This window comes from Dipteris shenzhenensis, chromosome 19 (genome assembly GCF_047967505.1).
Source record: "Dipteris shenzhenensis isolate YYH24624 ecotype China chromosome 19, Dip_SZ_1.0, whole genome shotgun sequence".
Lineage (NCBI taxonomy): Eukaryota > Viridiplantae > Streptophyta > Polypodiopsida > Gleicheniales > Dipteridaceae > Dipteris > Dipteris shenzhenensis.
The window spans coordinates 37,452,489-37,465,405 of NC_141614.1; the positions used below are offsets into that span (position 1 = coordinate 37,452,489).

Consider the following 12,917-nt stretch of genomic DNA (forward strand, 5'->3'; position numbering starts at 1 on the left):
TATGGCCAGATCACTACCACCATGGAATTAAATGCCTATGGATCACCCATGAAATTCACTCTTCGTTTGCCTTTGCTCAGGATTATAGACATTAGTCCAATCCTTACAACTCCCTCAATTCATCTCTAAAATCCCATAGCAACAAGGTAAACCCAAAATAGATGCCGCAAGACTTCAAAAGAACAACACAAAGGAAACAGAAGATGCAGGAACCCAGGAAAACAATCGTGATCTTTCCGTGACATGCAGATGCACCAAAAGACGTAGGAATTCGCTCTTTCTTTTTGCACATAGTAGTTTGTGTTTAGCATATATTTTTTGGAATATATTTTGTAGCTATTTGAATTTGGGATATAGCACTTTTCATTTATCACTTTGTACATATTTGGTAGCAATTTGAATTTGAGATATAGCACTCTTAATTTTATACATAGCATTTTGCATTTAGAATTAGCACTTAGCATTGAGCGACTAGCATTTTTGCATTTAGCATATAGCACTTTGTATCCAACACATAAACAAATAAACTTAACCACACATTCGTGTAGGGGGGGGTCGGCACATTTTCTCTCCAAAAATTATAAGACCAAGGAACGTGTCCTTCCTTGGGTTCATATCATTTTGCATTTTGCACATAGTATTTTGCATATAGCTTGCATATAGCATGTAGCAATTTGAGTTTGGGATATAGAACATAGCTTTTTGCATTTTGCACATGGTACTTTGTTTTTAGAAATGTATGATTTTGTATTTTGTACATAGTATTTTGCATATAGCACATAGCATTGAGCAACTCGCATTTTTGCATTTAGCACATAGCACTTTGTATCCAACACATAAACAAATAAACTTAACCACACATTCGTGTGGGGGGAGAGTCAGCACATTTCCTCTCCAAAATTATAAGACCAAGGAACGTGCCCTTCCTTGGGTTCATATCATTTTGCATTTTGCACTTAGTATTTTGCATATAGCATGATATATAGAACATAGCACTTTACATTTTGCACATGGTACTTTGCATTTAGGAATGTATGATTTTGTATTTTACACACAGTATTTTGTATATAGCATGTAGCAATTTGAGTTTGGGATATAGAACTTTGCATTCAGTACATAGTAATTTTCATTTAAGTATTAGTGTTAAAATGGCTAACATGCCATATCAACATCTTGGGTGGTTCTTGTTCTAGGGGGGTCAAAATCCAAGATACAACATCCCATTTGTCCACAAAGAAACACGACGCTCATCCAAGGTAATAAACACCGCCACTGCATCTTGTAGGGCCCCACATTCGGCATATATACATTCGTACAAACAGGGATTCCAAAATACTATTTCGCTTGAGGACACTCTTAATAATTTGTCTATGAACACGCTTACCTTCTGACAAGGCCTTTGCATCCTCTAGGGCCCCACATTTGCCACACATTCGTACAAACAGGGATTCCAGAATAGTATTTCACTTGAGGCCACTCTCAATAATTTGTCTATGAACACACTCACCTTCTGACAAGGCCTTTGCATCCTTACATCAGCGCAATACAAAAGCACACATGCTAGGATCCACTTCAATGCCTGGACATTCCTCTCTCATTTTCGGTGTTGACTCATTCACTGCATTCTGTACTTAATGTTTGTCGTCGTTAGCAAAAAAGGACACTAACAAAAGGGCTTCTCTTCAACAATGGGCAGTGCATCACGATGTAAATGTAACAGACCTGTGTACAATGCACTGTACAATGCACGTCACCAGCCTTTAGTGAGGTAAGGACACTAACAAAAGGGCTTCTCTTTGACAATGGGCAGTGCATCACGATGTAAATGTAACAAACTTGTGTATAGTGCATATAAATAGTTGTCGATAGATGAAACCTCATTCTACCAAGAAAAAAACATAATGTTTGATTATATTGTACCACAGTCAACTTTAACATGGAAACGGAACATGTTATCCTTCTAATGAAGTCTCTTTTAAATCTTAACATGCAAAAAAGTCATCTACATGAAACATGTAGATTTTGGTCTTTTGTTTTTCAAACAATCACCCCTCTTCACAGATCTCTAAGTGAATTTTTTTTTCCAAAATAAGTACTTGAGTAGATAAACCAGCCTTGTCGCATTCGTAAATAAAATATCCTTCTAAATCTCTAATGAAAGCTATACCTTGTATAGTTTTCATTGGAAATTTTTGTGTTTGCTTTTTACAAACCCCCTTCTATTCCCACACACACACTCAACCCCCCAAAAAAGAAATGTTGATGTCCAAATCAATTCCATGTCTAGCCTAGGGGGTTTCTATTTTTACAATAAACGGTTAACACAATTAGTGATGAATTTAGCCTAGTACATGTTTTTACAGTAAATGGTTAACCCAATTAGAGAGAAACTCTGAATGCATTGACATTGCGCAATAAAGCACAAACGATGGAAGAATCGATCTCAAATAATGCATCATGGTTGAGTTGGAAAAATATCTATAAGCTTTTTACAACATCGCTGGCATTGATTTGCATCCGATGTAAATTACAATGATAGAAACAGTATTCACAAATCAGTACTTTGAGCATGTTATAACAGCTTCAGCATGTGATTCAAAAGATAAGTACAATGCCATCATGGATGCGTGATTTTTGATTCTGAGCTACACACTCTGATATCCACATCAAGTTTCTTATCTCCTGCTCCCGCAACCTTACATACGCAAAGAAAACTGCATAGTGGAACTGCAATATGAAAACATCAAAACTGCAATTGTAAGTGTGACCTTAATATTGCAAGAACTGAAGAACAATAATATTGCAAGAATTGTGTCAAGAATATTGTCGCAAACAAAGGGCATTCGTAAACATTAGGCTTATAGTCAGCAACGCAAGATTTGTAGCAGAGACGTGCCTGCTGTGTGAAGGCCAAACACAGCCGCTTTACTTCCTCCTCGTAGAAAGATTTGTCAAGCATTGGACTCTCTCCATACGAGATCTTCAAGAATATATATTGATATGCTGGATACTTCTCCATTGCAACTCGGACCTGTCATACCATGTCATCTCATCAAGACCTTTAAGATCAAGTATTTTTTCCAGACAAAAATTTGAATGGATGTGGCAACATCTACTTTGCACTATGACACGGTAACAACTGCCAGTCAGTACCACACAGCTGCGATTCTTTGACATATGACAATCCTCCTTTTCTGAAACATTAAAATCTCACATTTTGAGATGCCTTATTCAAACATTTCAAACTGTGCTTTTACATAACATGCACAGATCTGTAATGAGTTGTACGCATATACATCTACACGTTGGGATGCATACGTGCAAGCATGTGTGTGTGTGTGTAAGCGCGTGCATGAGCAGACCTGTGTACATGTGTTAATTAAACCTCCCGTGAAATCTTGCCATAGCTCTTTGAGTAAGGACAACCTCCAGAGTATGCTTTAAAGTACACTATTGTTCATCGTCAGCAGAATCACATAACTAAAATTCAAATGTAAAGCTCTCAAGACATTACTGAGCTGTAAAATTAGAAGAACTGCCAGTCATTACCACACAGCTGCAATTCTTTGAGATAGGACAATCCTCCTTTTCTGAAACATGGAAATCTTACATTTTGAGATGCCTTATTCAAACATTTCAAACTGTGCTTTTACATAACATGCACAGATCTGTAATCAGTTGTACACATATACATCTACACGTTGGGATGCATACGTGCAAGCATCTGTGTGTGTGTGTGTGCGCGTGCATGAGCAGACCTGTGTACATGTGTTAATTAAACCTCCTGTGAAATCTTGCCATAGCTCTTTGAGTAAGGACAACCTCCAGAGTGTGTTTTACAGTACACTGTTGTTCATCGTCAGCAGAATCACATAACTAAATTTCAAATGTAAAGCTCTCAAGACATTACTGAGCTGTAAAATTAGAAGAACTCATAAGTGCTTCAAAGAGGTGCGGCCCCTATCCCTTCAATCATCCACAAGCAATCATCCACAAGCGATCATCTTTTACTTGATGAGCTTCCCCTCTTTCAGAACCAATGAGAGAATTTATTCTACAGTAACAAGACTTTGGTGCTCGGTTTAATACATAAACTCTTCTAAGTTTACACATTAATCATTGCTTGATACAGCCTTGAGGATGATGCATGTGAATGTTGATGCTAATCATATTTGGACCTGAGGTAAGGGTTTCCTCATAGTCAATCCAGTATCCATGTGGGAAGCCTCTTGCAAGTAGTCTTGCTGTACATGTACCCACTTTTCCATATCCTTTTATGTCACTTTGTGGAATCATTTTTTGCATGTGATTGCAAAATTGTCAGGTTGTAATATACAAAATCCAGGTGTGCATTAGAATTATAACAAAATCTTTGTTCACTACTGCTGAAGTTCAACAAGCATTATATATTCTTTCAAGAGTTAAAAACATGAATCAAATACTGCATTTTTCATTCAGTTGAGTTTTTAAGGAACATCTGTTGAGAACACCTTAGAAGATGAAAAGTGAGCTGGGTGGAATGCAAAAAATTAGACTGCCAAATCTGCCAAGGAAATTGATAAGCAAGAATGGTAATGACCCCTGGCAAATTTTTCTTTAGACAGTGACAAGGATTTGGTTATAATTACGTATGAGTCAGTATGAGCCTTTGCAAAGTTAGAAACAGTGCTATATGTGACATCTGCTGAATCATCCTCTGTTTCATAACAAACTAGCACATGAGCAACTGTTCATAGAGGGGCATCAAGGGGCAACCAAAGGTAGAGAAATTTAACTTCTTGTTGCATTGGGACTCGGCTATGGGCTATAGTTATGTATTGAGACTCAGCTATCGGCTATAGTTATGTATCCATATGTGCAAGTCTCAACCCCAATCATTGGTCACAATGGAACTTAACAACCCTGAGGGTATAGGAAATGAGAGAGCACTTGCAAGGCCTGTAAGCGAGACCCACAACAAGCAACCACATCCACTGTCCAAAAATTCAGCTATCTTTTATGCTGATAAGAACGAAGGTGCTCTGGTGTACATAAAAGTGTTTATGAAGTGAGACCATTACAGCAACCCAAGCATGTTTTTTGTAATATAGACCTTATTACTCACTTTCGACAAGTGACCTTGCTTTTAAGCTACAAATTGTATCCCACATCCCAAACTCATAATGTTTTCTCTGCTAGATATGAGCAATTATCCTCATTCTATCCCAGATTAAAATGATATACCTTTGTAAGACTGCAACATATCCAATTGTACAAATTCTGATTTCTGTTGATCTAAAGTCCAAAATCAACAATAAAATAAAAGAGAAAATGAAAGAGGAGTCTTGAAAGACTAAAGGTAGACATATTTAGTAAGCAAAGCAATGGTTATGTCGTCCTCAGTGCCCTGATTAAAATGAGATATAAAAGAGGACACCAAAGCCAACCGGGGAGTTTCATCTCCATAACTGAATTGCCTCAGCTAAAGATTGAACCAAAGCTAAAGTTGAATAAAACACCTCAGATTAACGCCCAAAATTATACTCCAAATCTTCTAGAGAAGTAAAGTTCAAAATTATGTAAGGTTAAAAGCAACTCTCCTATATGATTCAAGCCAATATCAGGCCAATTCCCTGCCCCATAAACTATTTGAGAAGGTAAGGAGGCTATAGCCTCAAAACCAAGAGTTAGCCCATTGCAAGACAAGACTAGGAAGACCAATAGTTCTATTCTAGTGGCCCAGAAGTCCTAGTACATACATGACAAAAATCAAGGACATATTGCACCTAGCTAACTATTAGACCATATAATGGTGCTAAGTGCTCTATTGTTGATCACATAAAATAAGGCCAATTAGAAGCCATATTTCCAAGACAAGCATATATCTGAAAACAAATAAATTGACCAACCTGATCAAAATCCTCACACACTGCAAGCTCTTCATGTCCATAAGGATATCTGGCAAATAAATCCATAACAGCCCTATTAAACAGTACTGTTGAGCACATCTATTTCCTGAACTTCAAATTTTTGTACAACACCAATTATCCATACTTAACAAACTAATTCCTTGGCTCTGGAAGCACTACTTACAACAGCCCAAAATTTGAATAAAGTTTACGCCGGTCATCACGTGTAAGCTCTGTACCAATGCTGTTACAAGCCACAAGGTATAAATTAATAACCACACATATTGAGGCCAGAATCTAGCAATTACAGTTTAACTTTACAGTAATTAGACAAAGGAAACCATAAAGTAATAAAACAATAGAAACTTTACTGCACTTTTTAATGCCTTTTCAGTGGTGATCTTGTGATCTCATACGTGTTTATAGATGTAGACAGCGGAGTCAAGATATCTTTTTTGTATAAATCATGACTTTAGAGACTAATATCCATTGTATTGTCCCTAAATTCCTACTATTTCTCATATTCTAGGACAAATTTGGGTATCAAAAAACCATGCATCACCGCATGGCAGCCCTGTACATTTTTCCTGTCTGCTGCATGCTCTCAGACTGCCCTGACCTGCAGATGCACTCCAAAAGTGTACCTATCGGCCATGCATGTTGCTTCTGTCTCCATCCCGGGTGTTTGCTGCTTGCAGGCCAGCTCCAAACTGTCCCTGGAACAGGTTCCTTGCTCCCATGTGTCAGTCCAGCTCCAAACATTTTCTGCTGGTCCCTGACCACCAGATTAGCTCCAACCTGCACTGTTCTAGTCCTGGATCCTGCGCAGATCTGCAGCACGGTTTGCTGCCCTATGACCTGGCCCTGACAGCTCTGTTTCTGTCCTTCCAGAGTTTTCTTCTGTTCCAGACTGATGCTGCTCCAATCGCAGTCATTGGACAGTTTTCCATGAGGTCCTTGCTGGCCACATGGCAGCTAGCATTCTGCCCATGTGGCAACCCTGCATTCCTTCTCAGTTTTGACCCCGTGACAGTCCTCTGAGTCTCTACTGGTACACCTCCCCCATGCTCTCCTCATCTGGGGGCTCACAGGTGGGGAGGTAACCTAAAGAACTCCAACAGGAAGACTACCCTGAATATAGATACATTGCAAGATCAAGAAGACCAAGACAACTTGTAGAATTTGACCTAATAAATATGTAGGATCCAAATAGGTTTCGTGAGGCAAGAGGGAAACCAAAGCTATGAGGAGACCCTCTGTTTGCTGCCCTCTGACCTGGCCCTGACAGCTCCATTTCTGTCCTTGCAGAGTTTTCTTCTGCTCCAGACTGATGCTGCTCCAATCGCAGTCATCGGACAGTTTTCCATGAATTCCTTGCTAGCCACATGGCAGCTAGCATGGTGCCCACTGCCCATGTGGCATCCCTGCATGCCTTCTCAGTTTTGACCCATGGCAGTCCTCTGACTCTCTACTGGTACACCTCCCCCATGCTCTCCTCATCTAATGGCTCACAAGTGGGGAGGTAACCTAAATAACTCCAACAGGAAGACTACCATTGAATATATACACATTGCAAGATCAAGAAGACCAAGCCAACTTGGTAGAATTTGGCCTAATAAATATGTAGAATCCAAATATGTTTCATGAGTCAGAGGGGAACCGAAGCTAGGAGGAAGCCGTGAAGATTGAAATGGATTCTATACTTCAAAATACAATGTCGAAGAATCAATGGTCCTCCCTTTAGACATACACCTAATTAGTGCTCATTTGCAAGGCTCCCAAATGAGGAGCAGTCAAAGCTATCATTGTGTAGAGACCCTTCTTTGAAATACTCCTACAACTATTTTCCTTTTCTTGTCAAAGATGCGCACATTCACTAAAAACGTTTCTAGAAACAAATTCAAGACGTACTCACACATGGAGAGGGATTCAAACCCCCGGTATTCTTCTGAATACTTCGGTTTTCAAAATTTTTTAAAGATATGTTTTGTGATTTTCAAAGGATTTTTTCCTTGAACATGTTTAATTTATACATGTAAAATACAACATATGTACACACATGCACGCAAAAAGTATATATGCATGTATATACATGTGTTGGCAAAGAAATTAAAAATACTAATACACATGTTACACTTACATTCAAAAGATTATATCAATGATCGTACATGTATAATAAGTAAGTTTATTGTATTTTGATGCAAATTGCGCAATGCAGACTTTTTACTATTGTCTGGATGAATAGGCGATTTCAGAAGGTTCTAAAAGGTGGTACTATGTTTGGGACAGGCTAAGGATGAAAAGATAAAGCAGGATATGCCATTGGAGATGTGGAGGCAAAGCATGCAGATATGGAAAAAGCAGGCCGCATCTTCCAGAAAAAGCAACAGTTACTACTTTTGTCCTAACTTTTGATCCATATCTCCAATTGGGGAGCTCTTTTTTTGTTAGAAAATTGGAATTGCAATCTGCAACTTTGTAGAAGTTGGGATCTAAATCTGTGATATATCAGGTCGACAATCCGGGTTACGCAGCGCGACTATACCTTGTTATGGAAGGCATCTCGTTTTTGGAAAAGCTGCACTAGACTATTGTTAGAAGAGCCTTCCGAGAAAAACAGACCTTGTTTGGGGTACAAGATAACCTTCTGGCTAAAGCAGGCCGCATCTTCCAGAAAAAGCAACAGTTACTACTTTCGTCCTAACTTTTGATCCATAACTCCAATTGGGGAGCTATTTTTTTGTTAGAAAATTGGGATTGCGATCTGCAACTCTGTAGAAGAAGTTGGGATCTAAATCTGTGATATATCAGGTCGACAATCCGGGTTACGCAGCACGACATCTTGTTATGGAAGGCATCTCGTTTTTGGAAAAGCTGCACTAGACTATTGTCAGAAGAGCCTTTCGAGAAAAACAGACCTTGTATGGGGTAAAAGCTAACCTTCTGGCTGTTCTTGGCCCCCTCTACGTCTTTAAATTGAGCCTTAGGGGAGCTCTTGGACTCATGCGGTCGCCTCATCCTTGATGTGCCCCACTCTTGCACTCCTAGCACGAATAGCAAGCTCGGATGATGGTGCCAAAAAATAAGGGTGGCAAACTGAAGGATATCAATGAATCTCTCCAAAATGTCACTCACAAGTGCTCAACAAGATAACCTCGCAAACAGGAAATAGAAAGCAAAACCTTCAGCCAACGGAAGGCTGAGAACTCAGAGGATGGTAGAGATCTAAGGGATGGACTCCTCTAGTTCTGCCTACCTTTGTGTAGAAGCTGGGAGCGCCACAAAGGGCCTCTTTTATAGGCCAGGGGAGGCAGTCTGTCCCCCTCAACCAAACCGGCTAAGGCAGGGATCAAAACGGACCTAAGGAGGGGCGACTGAGATCTGATATGACCCAATGGTCTGTCACACCAGCGGACGTAGAATACCTATTGGGGAGTCATCCACCTTTTTCTGGGTTTTGAAAGAGAACGTGGACACTTTTTGTGTAATGAATGACAAAGATACTCCTGCCAAAAGAAGATCTACCTTGGTGCTCGGACTAGGAAAAGAAGCAAGGATATGGTATAATCTACATCCAACTACTTGAAATGATCCTGATTCATTGGAAGCGGCTTGCAGAACACGTTATTACAAAGCTGATTATGCTGCAAACATGTGGCAGAAGATTTTCAACCTGAAGCAGAGGAGGCTGGAGGACTATATGGAATACAAGATCAAATTCATCACACTCTAGGGGAGGTGGTTGCGAGCTTTGGCTAACCCTGGGGACGCGATGGACTTTTTGAAGGACAAATGTACAGCGGGGACTGCATCCCTTGTTGAAAGCAAAGGTGGAAGAATTCAAACCAAAAAGCTTCAAACAAGCAGAGGATAGGGTATCGTATAAGGCAAAGAAGTATAAGCAAAGGAGGATTTCGCATGAAGCTGTCAAGGTGAAGGAACCTGCACCCACGAACAGAGGAGAATTAGAGATCCAAGTAAGAGAGGAGCTTCCTGTACAAGGCATCCATCATCAGGTAGTGCCTGCTATTACTCTAGATATTATGGAAAGGCTAAATGAAAATATGCAAAATCTTTCTATAGATTTGACGAAGGTTAGGGATGCAGAACCTGTTGTGCCAATAGAAGGTGCACGAAGGAGTTGAGGAGCCAATGGTATGGAGAGCGGTCAAGAGCAATTGCAATGCTCGAGCTGCAGGGTCATGGCACACAGCATGTACAACTTCCCTTGGCCAAGAATGGAACCAAGCCAAGGTATGCCTATTTTTTTTGACCCTCCACCCGCATTTGCTCCAACCACGGGCCTATGGGCAAGCCTTTGTGGGCGCCCAGCTAGAAAAAGTAGGAGGTCTTCCTCGACCGCAAACTGGACCATGGGCGCGTCCAAAACCTGGAACGAACCTCTTGGAGCACCCTCTGGGCCACCCAATGCCTCTCGCTCGAAGGGGTCCATGTCGAGAGTCCCTCTGAAGTCTCCTGCCAATCCGCGTGGTATAGAAAAGGAAGGGCACCTCATCCACCTACTTGGAAGGCCAATCCTAAACTATGGCACAGACTCCTCAGATTTTAGCTAGGGGTAATCCACAAGCACAAGTAGTCCTAAGAGAAGAAGCCCAAAGACCAGCAGTGGCAACTGTTGCAGAACAACAGGGTCAAAGACCTCAACAGGAGGTGGAAGGAAGAGCAGTGCATATGGTTGAGTGTGAGAAACCAGGGAAGATTGCAGAGATGGATACCATGGGAGCCAAGAAGACCCCAATTAAAGAAAGAGAATCAACTCAAGGGGAAGCCTGACCGACAAGATATGTAAGAAAGAAAGAAAGACAGGAAGAGAGAAATCATGTGCTAGAAGAAGGAGAAGAAGGATCGCGGAGAAGAGTTTTCTACTAGAAGGACATGATGCTTATGAGGAGTCTACTTTCAGCATGCTTGTTAGTAATGTTACTTCTCTCAGTGACACTATATGAGATGACATGGATTCCACTCCAGAGTATGATGCTGATGTTGATCAGGTATGGGACTCCATGCCTAGTTCTTCTCTTGATAGTGAGGTAGATGAGAAAAGTTGTCAACAGATCTAGTGCATGAGGATGGTTACATGCCCTTAAATGAGGGACTTGGCAATGCTTAATTTGATCAAGTTATGCATACAATGATGTCTCTCATCGTGGCTATAAAAACACGTGGGTGATGTAGGACATTGCCTTCATGGATTGGTTGCCTACTATGGGTCTTCTTGGAGCGAGCTACTTTGAGGCTGTTGAGGATGAATACCAATCTATGTGTAACGATGAGAGAATGGAGTGTGGTGCTCTTAAGCCTTTGATCCAACGTGTCAACCATCCTAAGGAAAGTGCTTGTAGTAGTATTTGTTATGATACATGTAAAGACAAGGGTTCAGATAGTACGGTTGGTGCCATGAGTGATAATGTGTTAAAGATAGTAGTATGGGATGTTGGCAGACATATGGATGAGTCTTTCATAGAGGGTTGTGTGGACACGTCTGTTGTCTCCAAGGACGCGAGCTTAGACAAGGGGGAGTTTGCCTTGCAAGGCAAGGAGAACCTTGAGAAAACGTCCAAGGTCTTGAAGCTTGAGATGTTGCAGGAGGATAACAATAAAGAGACTGAGTTACAAATGCATGTGAGGTTATGAGTGGTGGATTGGATGTTGTTATAAGAAGTGGCAAACAACTATTTTTTGAATGTTTGTGTACATGCATCAAAGATAAATTATGGTGAATTGGTTTTATGCAATAGGATGGAGCAAGATGTCTTGAAGGATAGATGGCTTGTGATGCAAAAGCTTTTATTGGTTTTGTGAGCATGCAAGTTTTAAAGCAAGGGGGGTGGCTACACCTCTTCTCGGCATGTTGAGCAAGTTCCAAGTGGGGAAGCTATATTGGAAAAAAAGAAGATGAGTGGTTCTCTAGATGACGCTTGTGATGACGTTTTTGGTTTGTTTGGCATGATAGAAAAAGTGCCCTAGATCCTGGAGGTTTTGTGGCATGCACTGATGTTCTGACTTCTGATGTTCTGACTTCTCTTCTTATGCCATATGACCATAGTAAGTGTTTTGTTTATAGATCTGGATGCGATCCAATAACTCAAGTTCGAGTATTTGATCCAGGTGAAGGACCGTATTGATGTCGTGATGGTATTAATACAATAGCGGGCACTTGAGGAAAAGCAAGATGTTTGGCGATGGTACATGAATGCACCATCTTACCGGGGGGTGGTTATCACGATGCATAGTTTTTTGATACCTGGATTTTGTCCTACGATATGAGAAATCGCAAGGGTTCAAGGATAATACAATGGATATTGGATGGATAGGTGATTTTAGAAGGTGCTAGAGGGTGTTATTATGTTTAAGTGGGCTAAGGATGGAAAAGGTAAAGCAAGATAGGCCATTGGAGACGTGGAGGCAAGCAAGCAGATATGGATACATCTTCCAAAAAAAGCAGCAGCTACTATTCTGTCATAAGTTTTGATCCGTAACTCCAATTGGGGAGCTCTTTTCTATTAGAAAACTGGATCTAACTCCGTGATATATCAGGTCGAAAATCTAGATTACACGACACGACCTATATTGTCGTGGAAAGCATCTCGTTTTTGGAAAAGCTAGCACTCGACTATTGTTAGAAGAGCCTTCCAAAAGAAGCAAACCTTGTTTGTGGAAGGCATCTCGTTTTTTAAAAAGATGGCACTAGACTATTGTTAGAAGAGCCTTCCAAAAGAAGCAGACCTTGTGTAAAATACAAGCCAAACTTTTGACTGTTCTTGCCAATTGGCCCCCTATACATCTATAAATTGAGCCTTAGGGCTGCCCTTGGACTCATGCGGTCGCCTAGCCTTGATGTGCCAACTCTTGCACTCCCAGCATTGTGTCACTCAATTTGAGCACGTCGTGTTGCTCCCCTCATGTATTTTCTTGCTTCTATGCATATAATATCAATATCACGTTGCTTCATAACAGGCTCTCTTCTACTCTTGGAGGTCACGCGGATCTTGCCTCTTCTGTTTATGT

General features: G+C 40.7%; 1 protein-coding gene across 1 annotated transcript in view; it reads right to left on the reverse strand.

Moving 5' to 3' along the window:
• Positions 1–2,444: 2,444 nt before the first annotated feature.
• The window catches only part of LOC147890430 (V-type proton ATPase subunit d2-like), a 60,522-nt gene continuing 50,049 nt past the window's right edge, over positions 2,445–12,917 (reverse strand). The window contains exons 8-11 of the mRNA XM_087390476.1: positions 6,073–6,132; positions 5,889–5,937; positions 2,897–3,031; positions 2,445–2,727 (exon numbers count right to left, since the gene is read on the reverse strand). Of these exons, the coding sequence (XP_087246602.1) occupies positions 2,596–2,727; positions 2,897–3,031; positions 5,889–5,937; positions 6,073–6,132 (376 nt within the window). The 3' untranslated portion in view covers positions 2,445–2,595. The remainder of the gene's footprint in view (positions 2,728–2,896; positions 3,032–5,888; positions 5,938–6,072; positions 6,133–12,917) is intronic.